Genomic DNA, 15,060 nt, shown 5'->3' on the forward strand with positions numbered 1-15,060 from the left:
CTTTTACTGGATAAGCATATAGAAACAATAGACAACTTTTGCACAAGGCAATTTAGCAATGTTTATTTGGTAGAAATCTATAAATATAACAAAGTAATTAAAAGTATAAAGCAATAAAAATAAAGTTCTTGTTTCAAAATTATGTTTCCACTTTTGCAATGAGATAAAAAGCCTCATGTTTGGACTGAATTTTAACTCCAGCCCACCCCTGAATTGAACAACGTCATTTGGTCTGACAAAACAATAACTATAAATGAAATGAGTTCAGGTGAATCAAAATCAGTGGTAGTCTCCATGGCTGAACAGAAACAGGAAGGGGCAGCACCTAATAAAACTCCAACATCAACAAAACAAACCAGACGACAAAGTAGCTCCATAGAGACAGCTGATCTCTCAGCAGTGAAGAAATAATGATGGAGAGAAAAGGAACTGAAAATGCCAACTATTTCAGTTTAATAAATTTAGCAGACGATTCATCACCTAAAAGCCAAACTCCAGCATATAGAGGCTGAGTGAAACTGGTCTGGACTCTGTGGAGGAGAGTCATGGTTTCAGAGACGCTGTAGAAACACAGAATACCTGCTCTGTGATCCAGGTACACTCCTATTCTGGAGGAAACTGGACCTGGTACTGGAGTTAAAATGTGGTTATGACAAAATATGTAACCTTGTGTGTCACAGCGCAATGACCAAGATTTGTCATTGAATCCAAATCCTCCTGTGCTGCTGATGTTCTTGTATGAAACTGCTACATAGACTTCTCCTGCCCTCCTTTTCACCTCCCAGTAACAACGTCCAGTCAGACTCTCTCTACTGAGGGCCTGACTACGTCCAGTAAATCTGTCTGGATGATCAGGATAAAACTGTTGTTGGTTTGTTCTAATTACTTTTCTTTTTCTCTCAGATAGTAACACATTTCTGTGAGCTGTGTTTGGATCCAGAGTGATTTTTTGCGAATATTTTAAGAATCCATCTCTGGTCTTAAGTCCAAGTAGTAGAACATCGACCTCAGTGATCTTCAGTTTGATGTTTCTCCATGATTGTTTTAGGACATCCTGCATTATGTCTCTGAGCTCTGACACAGCTGCTGTCACGTCCTCAAAGTATCTCAGAGGACGGATGTTGATGCTGGATGAGTGTGTAGACTCACTGAGTGCTGGCAGTGAGGGGTAGTTGAGGAGAAACTGGTTGTGATCCTCTGTGTGTGAGAGCTGCTCCAGCTCAGCGTCTTTCCTCTTCAGCTCAGTGATCTCCTGCTCCAGCTTCTCCTGAACATCTTTGACTCGACTCACTTCAGTTTCCTGCTGGGATCTGATCTGCTGCTTCACATCAGAGCTTCTTTCCTGGAGGAGACGGATCATCTCAGTGAAGATCTTCTCACTGTCCTCCACTGCTTTATCAGCAGAGACATTGATGGCCTCCACCTCCTGTTGAAGCAGCTTCACATCTTTCTCTTGGTCCTGGATTCTCTGATGGATTTGTTGTCGACTCTCCTGGAGCTCCTTCTGCTTCTCAGCTCTTTCTGCTGCAGCTGGGACTGTTTCATGGTCTTTATGTTCATCCATAGTGCAGAGATAACAGATACACTGCTGATCAGTACGACAGAAGATCTTCATCACCTCATCATGACGAGAGCAGATCCTCTCCTGGAGGTTTTTGGAAGGATTCACCAGCTTGTGTTTCTTTAATGGTGGAGCATCATGGTGAGGTTGGAGGTGATCCTCACAGTAGGAAGCTGGACAGGATAAACAGGACTTGACAGCTTTCCTCTTCCTCCCAGTGCAGACATCACAGGCCACATCTTCAGATCCAACATAGCAGTCAACAGGTGGAACGGCTTTGCGCTTAGTCTTCTTTAGATCCATCACCATCTCTGCTAACATGATGTTTTTCTCCAGGACAGGTCTCGGTATGAACTCTTTCCTGCACTGAGGGCAGCTGTATTTTCTCCTCTGATCTTCTCCATCCCAGTGTGTTTTAATACATTTCATACAGTAGCTGTGTCCACAGGGAATAGTCACCTGATCCTTCAGTAGATCCAAACAGATGGAACAAAAGATTTTCTCTTGCTGAACTCCTCTCTGAGCCATTTCTGCTCTCAGTAACGACTTTGAGTTTCTCTTCCTCAGAATAGGAACTGGTTTAAGTTCACATGTAAATATCAGGTAAATGCTCTGTCAATGGTCCCACCCATCATGACGTCTACAAAGCAGACGGGGAGGGAACAAAGAAGCTGTTTGAGCTGAACACAGATCTTTAACCCTGAAATATGTTTGAAAAACTGAGTGGAGGTAAAAAGGTTGTTCAGCTTAAGTTGCCATGTTCCAAGGAAACAAACTGTTTTCTTGAGGAAAACAGTTTGTGGACTGTGGTTGATGTTTTCATCAACCACAGTCAAACAGAACCACATGTGCCACATGCAAATTCTGCAGATGGAGACAACAAATTATGGATCAGAACTTTTTTTCCAGGTTTATTGGAAACTCTTACCATACTATGTGTATTTCTCTATAATGAGATAGTACAGTGATTTTGTCATGATTTGAGGTTTTCTGTGTGTTTATTTTAAGTTTCTGAGTCTCTGAGTCTCCGTATTTTCCTGTCTTCCCCTTGATTGTTTCCAGGTGTGTCTCGTTCCCTGATTACCTCCTGTGTATTTAATGTCACCTGTGTTGCTGTGTCTTTGTCGGGTCCTTGTCGAATGTGTTGAACTAGTCTTTGTTTGCCGGTGCTACCAGTGTTGAGCCTTTTGTCTTCCACTCAGCTGTGCTGCCTGGATTTTGGACTTTGGATTGTTTTTGTGCATTATTTTCATGATTAAACACCATAATTCATCTCTACCTGGGTCTACAGCGTCCTGCCTCACCGCCTCACACCACCACTTATGACAGAAGGACCCGACCAAAAGGAACTACGGTGAGGCATGCTAAAAGGAAAATAACAGCAATATGGACACGGCAAACTGGGATGAGTTAAAAAGAAATATTAAGGACTCTCAGTAAATCCAAACAGATGGAACAAGAGATGTTATCCATCTGAACTCCCCTCTTCTCCATTTAAGCTCTCAGTAACAATGACTGTTTTGGTTTTCATTCCCAGCAACAGAAACCTGGCTGGGGTGTAAATATCCGGTTCCTGAAGGGTGTGTCTCTGGTTCCACCCATTATAACGTTTGAAAACCAGAGGGGCAGGAATCAAGGCAGCACTTTGACCGAAACTCTGTCTGCCAGCCCTCAAATATGTTTTTATCACTGAATGAATTTAAAACGGTTGCTAAGCTCAGGTTGAAATGCTCCAGGTTTCATTCCTGGTTGAATACAAGTAGAAAACAGAAATTGCAGCTGCGTAGAAAACTGAAAACATCCTGTTTTTATCTTAGTGTTAACATTAAGCACAGTGAAACAGTATGTACTGTATATGTTGCATGCAAATTCTGCAAATAGAGACAAGAGATTATGGATCAGATATTGTCTCTCACATCAACTCTAAATTATGATTACTTGCCTAAGCAACAAATCAAATAGCCTTTGATTAATAGTAAATGGAGCTTTGATCAAAAATACTTGATGTGTAATTGTTGACTTTGACAAAATGTAATGCTTGTTGGATTACCAACCTGTCATGCTATATTGCACAATCTGATGAATAGTTATATGTGTTGGCTAAAGGACTCTATAAAAAGTAAAACTGTATCTGAGTTTCCTGCTATTAAGATCATTTATATTTCATTCATTGGAGTTTTAGATTTTATGAACTCTTCACCCGTACTTCCCATCGTCTTGTACAGAAACCTTCACTATGACTACAGAAAGCTTTTATAGCTGTTAAACACTGAATAACTGTAAACCTGGATGAGACATACGTTCTATTAATACATCAGAAATCTGAGTCGTCTTCCTCGTTGGTAACGGCTGTTTATTGTAGTGTCTGAACATGTTGCTGCAGTAAACATTGTGGCTCCACCTGTTCTCAGATATGAACTTCTGACGGGAATAAATTAGTTCTTCAGATCATCTAAATAGAGATAAATACTCACTTTTCAAGTACCATTATTTTTTAGAAATATTTTTTTTTACATCTGAATTAGTACAACTCAATAAATAAACTACATACTTAACAAATAAAACTACATAACAGTTGTTATTTGTCTGGATCCACATAATCAGCACAAGTTCAGACAGTACCCGGGGAAAGTACCCGAGGCAAAAAGAGGGCAGAAACTGTTGGTTGTTTCAGGTCTAATCAGTTATAATTAGGCCTGTCACAATAAACAGTAAAGCAATCACATGATAAATTAAAGGGAGCTCAATCATTTCCATTACCATGATTTATTGTTTTTCTCATTTCTTTCTTTCTACCAAAAACTGGATGATAAAAATCTTCGGTTCGGTGTTTTGGTCTCAACTAGCCCTGTGTTTGACGGACAGTTTTGTTTACAAACACTTTATAATTTATTTTATTCATTGTTTCATTTATTTTAGATATTTAAAATGTCTTCCATTTCCAGTGTTAAATGTTCATTAGAATGTAAAGTTTATTGATATTTAAGAATGTATTCTTGCATTATTGTGCTACTATCATTAGATTATTTGAAAATTGTCACAAAACTACAATATTATAGAATATTACATTTTATCTCAATAACTTCTGGGAAAATTAATCGCTCAGTAAATATTTGTTATTGTGACAGGCCTTGTTGTAATCTAACCCACCCGCCTGCTGCTGCTTTCTTTAAAAAAATAAAAGTAAGCCTGAAATTGAAATGACCAAAAGAGAAAAACAATCTAGTTTAAGTCCCTGAACAAAACATATAGTAAAGTAAAATAAGGTCTTTAGGGTGCAGAGTGTTGCCAGGTATTCTGAATATAAATAAATAAGTAAAAGAATGTTAAATTAAAATTCTGCCACCTTTTCTAATCATTTTTATGCTGGACAGCAGAAAAATGCCTCACCATTAGAAAAAAGCTTTTCTGCCTAATAACACAAATACATTTAAACAGCCTCTAAGTCACGGGACTTTACAGATAATATTGTTTGATAGGCAACAAAAAAAAATATTTTAGTAGCATGAACAAAACGGAACACTTTTGAACAAATGATTACTTCACATAAAATCTAGAGCCTTTTCTTTTGTGCCTGCCTCTTAGCAGTTATTCCACGGTTTCTCACAAAGTCCCTGATATTTTGTGCTGTTCTTTGAACCAGCACAGGACCTTCCACCAACTTGCAGTGTTTGCACTCATTTTTAGTGGCAAGTTTTCCTTTACCTGTGTGAGCTTTAAAATGCCTCATAACAGCAGAAACCTCAGCACTTGACCATGTTTTTTTATCTTATTCTTGGTGCACCAGAGGAGGTCTCTGAAGGGAAAAAAGTAAAGAGAAAAATTATTAAAACTGTTTATTAAAACAGAAAATGAAACACAGGATAACAACCTCATTACAAAAATGTTGTTCAATCATGAAAGTGAACCTTGTGAGAACAAACTGCAGCCAAATGAAACCGGACAAGCCCCGCCCCCGTACACACACACCTGTACCTCATCACTATTTCCTCCTGAATTAACCATCTAAACAACATGTTTGGAATTGGCCTTTTCCTTTTGACCAACAAATCTTCAGTTAACAAGCAATCTGAAATTTGTGCATGTTAAAAGCAACAGTCTCACGCAGATTCAAAAACTGTTAGCTTTGACATTCTTTATTTTTCTTTTATAAAAGTTAACCAGGATGAAAGATTAAATAACCAAAATCAACTAAATGTTACAAATAAATTTAGATTATTCAGATTTTTACAATATTACAGCATCACACAGATATAATCATTAAAGCAGAAAATAAACACGGCAAGCTTGGCTGTTGTATAAAGTCTCCCATAAAAAAACACATAAAGCATGTTAATCAATGTAATCAATGTAGTTTACTAGATAACATCAGCTCTTCTCTACAATCAGGAGAGAATTTGCTTCTCTGCTAAATCCAGAAATGAATGGACTCCATTCTGAAAACATCTTTTACAGATTATGAATAAGTGAATTTTCCACTCTAAGCCAATACATTGTTCCACACTTTGGCATCTTTGCTTCAATGTTCAAAAACTATTTTTTCCTTTGGAAAGAAGAATATTGTTATGAAATTGATCAATTTCCTTCTTTAACCTTTCAACTACAATAAATGCTGAAAAGGATGATAGTTTTCTCACAGCAGGAAGTTATTTTTACCTGCTGATGTCCTTTTACATTTCACTTACCAGCCCATACTAAACACTGTTTGAGTTTTAAAAAGTTGCGTTATCATAATCTGATCTTCGTCCAACAAAATAATGACAAATTTTCTGATTGATGATGATAGTAGCAATTAGTTTCCATCAGCTAATTTTTACATGGATTTAAATGAAAAAGTAATTCATGTAAATGTAATTAGAGAATCAAAATCCTCCTTAGCAGTGAGAGTCTCCATGGGTGAACAGAAACAGGAAGGGGCAGCACTCAAATGAACTCCAACACCAACAAAACAAAAAGATAATAAAGTAACTCCGTAAAGACAGCTGATCTGTGAGCAGTGAAGAAATGAAAACAAAACTCTCAGCAACAATGGAGGAGAATCAAACACCTGAAACTAAAATACACATTTTTAAAAACTGGACGTCGGATCACTGCTGACTATTTCAGTTTAATGAACTCAGCAGATGATTCCTCACCAAAAAGTTGAATCCCAGCATGTAGAGGCTGAGTGAATCTGGTCTGGACTCTGTGGATCAGAGTCATAGTTTTAGAGACATTGTAGAAAGACAGAAAACCTTCTCTGTGATCCAGGTACACTCCTAGTCTGGAGGAAACAGGACCTGATACTGGAGTTTTAATGTTGTTGTGAAAACCTACATAACCTTTTGTGATAAAATATAATGACCAGGATTTGTCATTGACTCCAAATCCTCCTTTTCTGTTGATGTTCTTGTAAGAAACTGCTACAGCAATTCCTCCTCTCCACTCCACCTCCCAGTAACAACGTCCAGTCAGACTCTCTGTACTCAGAACCTGATAACATAAATTATCAAATCTGTCTGGATGATCAGGATAAGATTGTCGTTCTTTTACCCTCGTTACTTTTCTGTTTCCCTCAGATAATAACAGAAACCTGTTTGCTATGTTTGGATCCAGGGTGATTTCTTGCATATATTTTAGGAATCCAGCTCTGGTCTTTGGTTCTGGTTCTGACAGTAAAACATCCACATCACTAATTGACCGTGAGATGTTTGTCCATTTGTCTCTCAGGATGTCCTTTAGTTTATCTCTGAGCTCTGACACAGCTGCTGACACGTCCTCAAAGTGTCTCAGAGGACGGACAATGATGCTGGATGAGTGTGTAGACTCACTGAGTGCTGGCAGTGAGGGGTAGTTGAGGAGAAACTGGGTGTGATCCTCTGTGTGTGAGAGCTGCTCCAGCTCAGCGTCTTTCCTCTTCAGCTCAGTGATCTCCTGCTCCAGCTTCTCCTGAACATCTTTGACTCGACTCACTTCAGTTTCCTGCTGGGATCTGATCTGCTGCTTCACATCAGAGCTTCTTTCCTGGAGGAGACGGATCAGCTCAGTGAAGATCTTCTCACTGTCCTCCACTGCTTTATCAGCAGAGACATTGATGGCCTCCACCTCCTGTTGAAGCAGCTTCACATCTTTCTCTTGGTCCTGGATTCTTTGCTTGATTCGTTGTCGACTCTCCTGGAGCTCCTTCTGCTTCTCAGCCCTTTCTGCTCTTTCAATACGACAGAAGAGCTCCATCACCTTATCATGACGAGAGCAGATGTTCTCCTGGAGCTTCTTGGAGGGATTCACCAGCTTGTGCTTTTTTAATGGTGGAGCATCATGGTGATGTTGGAGGTGAGTCTCACAGTAGGAAGCTGGACAAGATAAACAGGACTTGACAGCTTTCCTCTTCCTCCCACTGCAGACATCACAGGCCACATCTTCAGGTTCAGCATAGCAGTGATCAGCTGGAGCAGCTTGGAGTCCAGTCCTCTTCAGTTCAATATCCACTAAATCTGCTAACATTGTGCTTTTCTTCAAGACAGGTCTTTTTCTAAATTTTTCTCTGCATTGAGGGCAGCTAGAGTTTCTCCTCTGAACTTCTCCATCCCAGTGGTCGTTAATGCAGGTCATACAGTAGCTGTGTCCACAGGGAATAGTCACCGGATCCTTCACTGTCTCCAAACAGATGGAGCAAGAGATTTTCTCCATTTGAACTTGTCTATAGTCCATTTCAGCTCTCAGTAAAATCAACTGTGTGAGTTTCTCTTTTGTAGAACAGAAACTGGCTTCAGTTCTCATGTAAATATCAGGTAACTGAAGGGCGTGTCACTGGTTCCTCCCATCATGACGTTTGTAAACCAGAGGGAGAGGAAACAAGGATGCATCTTGAACTGAACACTGTCTGCTAACCCTGAAATATGTTTCAGTGCTTGAGTAGAGATAAAAAGTTGCCCAGCTCAGGTTGAAGGGCTCCATGATTTATTCCCAGTTGGATCCAACTAGAGAACAGTAACTGCAGCTGCTATGAAAACTATAAACACATGCTGTTTTTATCTGCTAAAGGGTAAATGGCCTGAACTTGTTTTATCAAGTCTAGGGGATCCCAAGGCACTTCACACTACATTCAGCTTGTAAATCAGAGGGGGTGTAGGAACCATTTGTCCTTTCCTGTGTTTATTGCCACCAGGGGGCGTATTTCATTTTGAGTTCTGTGTGTCTGATGGGTTATGGGGTTATTTAAGGTCAACCGTGATTCTGTTCAGGTGTTGTTAATGGGAAGAGTCAACTGTTTGGTTCAAATTATTGTCAAATTTATGTGTATCTAAATGGAAGTAGTAAAACAATGGACATTGTTCTGATAATAAATGACTTTATAATAAGTCAAACTGAAGATCGGCATTATAAATCTTAACTGAGCGCACGTAAAAAAAAAAAACGCCTTTCAGGAACAGCAGCCAGTAGAATAAAATATAAGATTTTAGCTGCTACAGTGCTTCAAAAATGACCGTGACCTTACAATTTGAGGAGACTGATTAAATATATATTTTTTGTCCTTTGCGTTAACCATTAGGAAAGAGAGGAGATGCTCTGTCTGGGAAAGCAAGCTTACAGCTGATTCAAGAAACTGTAAAGTGACACCAATATTAGTTCTTTTAAGGAGACAGTTTGCATCTGGCACATTTACAAGCAGGTTCATTTCTTTAGTCCAGAAACATTATAGTGAGGTTAGAGGTGAATCCTTAGATGGATCCAAACAGATGGAACAAGAGAGTTTCTCCAGCTGAGTTTCTCTGTGAGACATTTTAACTATCAGGAATAGCGATCGCCTAAGTTTCTCTTTCCTAGAAGTTAGTTTAAGCTTTATCTGGATCTGTGACTCATTCAATCAGACATTGAACTGTCAGAGTGAACAAAGCGGCGTTTACAGTGTAATTTAGTAGGAATCACAGAGTCCATGACGTTAGAGGAAAAGCAAGTTTGAAACAGAAACTGATTATCTCTGTTTACAGCAGCATCTTTAGTCCCAAGGTTTGTGTTTAAGATGTAGATTCAGATTTAATTATCATTTTATTTAATTTTGACATCAGTTTTTCAGTTTTATTAAGTTAAATAAATAATCTCCAACCAAAAAGCTAATTCTTGTCACTAAAATGAAACAAACTGCTTCTCCAGTTTGACCAGCAAGTACATTAAGAAACTATCCAAATTAAGCAAACAGCTTGTAAAGCCACACCTGATCATGAAATGAAGTGACCTTTGAACCTACACCTGATGCGATAGACGATGTTTATAGAGTTACAGTTTCTATGTGTGCAACAGCACTAAGCTGCAGAGGCAGGGAAGCTGCTTCATCAATATAATTCACAGCTGAACACTGTGAGATTCAGGAAATGAGTTTCCCCTTAACTGGATATAAAACCTTAGATGGTTCCTCTGGAGAAGAAAAGTGTTTATTGATTTGGATGTAGAGAGGAACCGATTTAAAATGCTTCATCATTAGAATAAAATGAATGTGTGGAGACCCAGTTTGGTGAGCAGCTGTCCTCATACAGACTCCTCTTGACAGGGCAGTCATTTTATATGAAACTCCACAGAATCCCTCCTTTTCAAGTGTAGACATCTAAGGTAATGAAAATATATAAAAAATAAAGTGAAACAAAATTCAAAGTTTCTTTTTTAGTAAACTGAAAAGCCGTTACTGGCCAGCTGTACATCATGTGGGGTTTAACCATTTATAAGAGGTTTTGTGCATCACCCAAATCTGACAACCTTTTGGGGCCTCCATGTTTAGACCCTTAATTTGTTTCAGGATCGTTAATAATGCAGATCACCACTGGCTTAGTTAATGATAGAAAACATCTGACTGCTGTGGATGCCTTATTCTAGGAAACTGTAATCAAATTGGCCTCTTTAACACTTGTTGTATTTTTGTGGTTAAAGAACCGGGCCAACTGTTGCAATATGTCCTGTATGGACAATATCTGATCCAGTGACAGTCTTATTCACAGAAGTGGCGGCTAGCCACTTTCCTATTATCACAATAACCTTTTAATACTTTAAACCATCAAATCTTTATTTAAAGTTAAACTTTTGCATCAGAGGTTATCTTAAATCTGAAGAAGTGAGTTTTTGAGTCGGTTCATGGAATTTCACATCAAACCACTACTGTTTAATTTCACGACTAAATATTTATTGTGCAGATATGAAAAAGAAAATTATGGTACAGCAAAAATAGGTGAATAATTAAGATTATAGGCTGCAGCAAATGTATACAATAAAAGAAAATTATTGATCCCCACCCATAGAAACTTTGCAATCAGATGGAAAATTTGATAAAAAAATATCCACATTTAACTACATGCAGAGAAATTATATTTATTCAATCTAAACACTGTAATCATCTAAAAATAACCACCATTGACCAGTAAATTAAACACTAATTAGAACAGCATCATACATCTTAAATGTAATGGTTTTACAAATTCTCAATAAAACAAAACCAATTATTAATGGAAGGTGATAGGCTGAAAGAGATTATCTCAAAAGATATAACAATAAAGGTTGTTAAGTTTTGGAGGGTTACACTTAAACTCTGCTGGGCATCAACACGTGAACTGGGCCAAAATACACTGCCTGGCCAAAAAAAAGTCGCCACCAAAAAATGGTCACACTCTAATATTTAGTTGGACCGCCTTTAGCTTTGATTACAGCCCGCATTCGCTGTGGCATTGTTTCAATAAGCTTCTGCAGTGTCACAAGATTTATTTCCATCCAGTGTTGCATTAATCTTTCACCAAGATCTTGTATTGATGATGGGAGAGTCTGACCACTGCGCAAAGCCTTCTCCAGCACATCCCAAAGATTCTCAATGGGGTTAAGGTCTGGACTCTGTGGTGGCCAATCCATGTGTGAAAAAGATGTCTCATGCTCCCTGAACCACTCTTTCACAATGTGAGCCCGATGAATCCTGGCATTGTCATCTTGGAATATGCCCGTTCCATTTGGGAAGACAAAATCCATTGATGGAATAACCTGGTCATTCAGTATATTCAGGTAGTCAGCTGACCTCATTCTTTGGGCACACAATGTTGCTGAACCTAGACCTGACCAACTGCAGCAACCCCAGATCATAGCACTGCCCCCACAGGCTTGTACAGTAGGCACTAGGCATGATGGGTGCATCACTTCACCTGCCTCTCTTCTTACCCTGATGCGCCCATCACTCTGGAACAGGGTAAATCTGGACTCATCAGACCACATGACCCTCTTCCATTCCTCCAGAGTCCAATCTTTATGCTCCCTAGCAAACTGAAGCCTTTTTTTCTGGTTAGCCTTACTGATTAGAGGTTTTCTTACGGCTACACAGCTGTTCAATCCCAACCCCTTGAGTTCCCTTCGCATTGTGCGTGTGGAAATGCTTTTGCGTTCACAATTAAACATACTCCTGAGTTCTGCTGTTGTTTTTCTTCGATTTGATTTGACCAAACGTTTAAGTAATCGCCGATCACGATCATTCAGGATTTTTTTCCGACCACATTTCTTCCTGGAAGACGATGGTTCCCCACCATCCTTCCAGTTTTTAATGATGCGTTGGACAGTTCTTAACCCAATTCTAGTAGTTTCTGCAATCTCCTTAGATGTTTTCTCTGCTTGATGCATGCCAATGATTTGACCCTTCTTAAACAGACTAACGTCTTTTCCACGACCACAGGATGTGTCTTTTGCCATGGTTGTTTAAGAAATGAGGAGTTACTCATTGCATCAGCTGGGGTTAAATAACTTGTTGAAAGCTGAAAGATAATCGCCTATGCAGTACTTATCCAATAGGAGGCTTGTACCTATTTGCTTAGTTAAATCCAGGTGGCGACTTTTTTTTTGGCCAGGCAGTGTAGATCAACCAGTTGGACATGAACATGGGTTTGAAGCAGGTTGTCTGCTGGTCTCAGTGGAGAACATTTATCAGCCCCAGAGTAATTAAAATATAATTTACTATGAGATTTAATGGAAAGTTGAACAGAAGAAAAGACTCCCTTAAAAATCTTAATCAAATGAAAGGAGAGTTTTGTACAATATACATACATAACATTCACATGATTAAAATTAAACTGACATCAAATGACTTTATCATGTATGGAAAATCACAATTTAAACCAAAAACCTGAAACATAACTAACAAGGTATTCACTCTTAAAGTACTGTAAAATTTCTGCACATCGTGTTTCTTTGGTCCAAATTACCACAGTCTCTTGGAGATGCTGGGTCCCCATCATCGGTTTAAGGGATCATTAGTTCAGTGATCACTTGTTGATTGTTTCCTGTGACATCTGTGTACATGAGTCTCCACCAGCTTCCATTTTTTCTGAGCATGTGGCTGAGGAACTTCTTGCATGCAGCTGCACCAAACTACCAGTAGGTGGCTCTAAAGAACTAAAAATCCCTGAAGAGGATTCCCTCTAGTCAAATATCTTCACTTCCTGCTTGCAAGCCACTTTTTTCATCTTTTATTAGTGCCTCTGCCTCCATGTTGTTAAGACACCAGGCTCAAGGTAAAGTTGAGGAGGGTGGAACTGCATCAACTATTATATTATGGGCAAGAATGTATACTATTTTATTCAACATACACCTGTTTGTGAATAAAAATGTAAGTTTGATGTTGAAGTTAGAGAACGTTTCTATTTATTTTGTAATTTTCGTCGTGATAGCGGGAAAATCCCTCCTCACTCCCCAACATACAAATGGTTCGGCTGCAGAGAAAACTTATTTCTTTAATTTCATCATTCTGCCCCAGTGCTGGACTAAATGCCCGGTTCGCTACAGACAGCCTGAGTCGGTCCCACCGCTGTGGGTCAGAACCAGATATCCTGATATAAAGAAACGGTACCAAGACTGTCGCCGAGACGCAGCTCAGATCCCCGGTACCACCTGTTCACTGTTCGCTCTCTGCTTCACCTTAACCTAATGTTACTACCAGGCGGTTCACACGTCTGCTCAGAGATCGGAAAATATCCACCCCATAAAGCCGGGAAACCAAAACCTCCTCTGTGACACTGAACCCATTTTTATTCTATCTCTGCTGAAAACATTAAAGTAAAATTTAACAGCATCGTCATTGTCAAAAGAAATGAATGCTACAGTTTTAGGTCTGTGGTCTGTGTTACATTCAAGTATTTATAGAATGTCTGGACGGGCCCCTGAATGTCTGGAGGGGCCCCTGAATGTCTGGACGGGCCATTGATTGTCTGGAGGGGCCCCTGAATGTCTGGACGGGCATTTGAATGTCTGGACGGGCCCCTGAATGTCTGGAGGGGCCCCTGAATGTCTGGAGGGGCCTCGAATGTCTGGACAGGCCATTGATTGTCTGGAGGGGCCCTTGAATGTCTGGACGGGCCCCTGAATGTCTGGAGGGGCCCCTGAATGTCTGGACGGGCCCCTGAATGTCTGGACGGGCCCCTGAATGTCTGGACGGGCCCTACCAGCAGCTACTGAGTTTTCTTTGCCCTGATTTTTCTGAATCTTAAAATTCTCAGAGGTGCTAACATCAAAAACATTATGCAGAGTTAAACCCTCTGAGCTTTTTCAATGTTTAAAGCAGCCAAGTTGTTATAGACAGTCAGATATTATTTGGGTTTATTTAGTAAAAAAGCAGGAAATTTGCTTATTTCATAACTTCATAACCAGAGATCTTCTCTCCTATAGTCTAACAGCTACAGTCTCAGATCAACACAATCCTTCAGCTGTCAGCAGCAGAAACCACAACTTTACACCTATCAAGAAAAAAGACTACATTTGCTTTGCATTGTCCCCACATGATGACAGGGACACAGTAGGATCCAATTAAATATTAGATTCTTGATGGGTTGTTGCTATGTTGTTGTACGTTGTTTTAAGATCTTGTTCAATGAACCTTTTTAACGATGAAACCCTGCAGCTCCAAAGATCTCTGCACGGCCCTGCTCCGAGGAACTGTTGGTTCAGTCACTGTCCCGGTGCCAGTACCAGAACTAAGATTTCTAGGCCAGTTGGTTTTTATAGCCGTCTCACCACTCGTCCCCTTGCATAGAATGGACGTGGGGGCAAGATTGGTTGGGGTGGGGACACAGCTGTGGATAAAAGAGAGGATGGGGCTGGGGGTGCAGGGTTGGAGTGGGTGGGGTGAGCTCTGCAGATAATAAAGGATTTGGCTGGACGTGAAAGGGTAGGTAAGGGCATAAGAGAGGATCGAGGTGTAAGTGGGAGGTCAGATAAGGAGAAACGAGGGGGTGGAGGTGGAGGGGCAGCTATGGAGCGTCTGGGCATGGGGATGATTGGCCTGCGTTTCCGACTGAAGTCATCAAGGTTAGTCTTTAAACATTGACCTGCGATTTCCTTGGCAATTGGTTTTGGTTCTGCCAGTAGAACATCCACCTCAGTGACCTTCAGTTCAATATTTGTCCATGTTTCTCTCGGGATGTCCTGCATTATGTCTCTGAGCTCTGACACAGCTGCTGTCACGTCCTCAAAGTGTCTCAGAGGACGGATGTTGATGCTGGATGAGTGTG

At 40.0% G+C, this 15,060-nt stretch overlaps 2 protein-coding genes across 2 annotated transcripts; both read right to left on the bottom strand.

The window, feature by feature from the left end:
* Positions 1 to 70: 70 nt before the first annotated feature.
* On the bottom strand, positions 71 to 2,118 carry LOC102230226 (tripartite motif-containing protein 16-like). Its single transcript, XM_023346963.1, has one exon. The coding sequence runs from the start codon at positions 2,087 to 2,089 to the stop codon at positions 443 to 445; it is 1,647 nt and encodes a 548-aa protein (XP_023202731.1). The 5' UTR covers positions 2,090 to 2,118; the 3' UTR covers positions 71 to 442.
* Positions 2,119 to 5,427: 3,309 nt separating this feature from the next.
* LOC102232949 (tripartite motif-containing protein 16-like) lies at positions 5,428 to 8,281 on the bottom strand. Its single transcript, XM_005817422.2, has one exon. It carries the CDS (start codon positions 8,249 to 8,251, stop codon positions 6,659 to 6,661), a length of 1,593 nt encoding a protein of 530 aa, XP_005817479.2. The 5' UTR covers positions 8,252 to 8,281; the 3' UTR covers positions 5,428 to 6,658.
* Between the last annotated feature and the right edge of the window lie 6,779 nt (positions 8,282 to 15,060).

Source organism: Xiphophorus maculatus, chromosome 14 (assembly GCF_002775205.1).
Source record: "Xiphophorus maculatus strain JP 163 A chromosome 14, X_maculatus-5.0-male, whole genome shotgun sequence".
Classification (NCBI taxonomy): domain Eukaryota; kingdom Metazoa; phylum Chordata; class Actinopteri; order Cyprinodontiformes; family Poeciliidae; genus Xiphophorus; species Xiphophorus maculatus.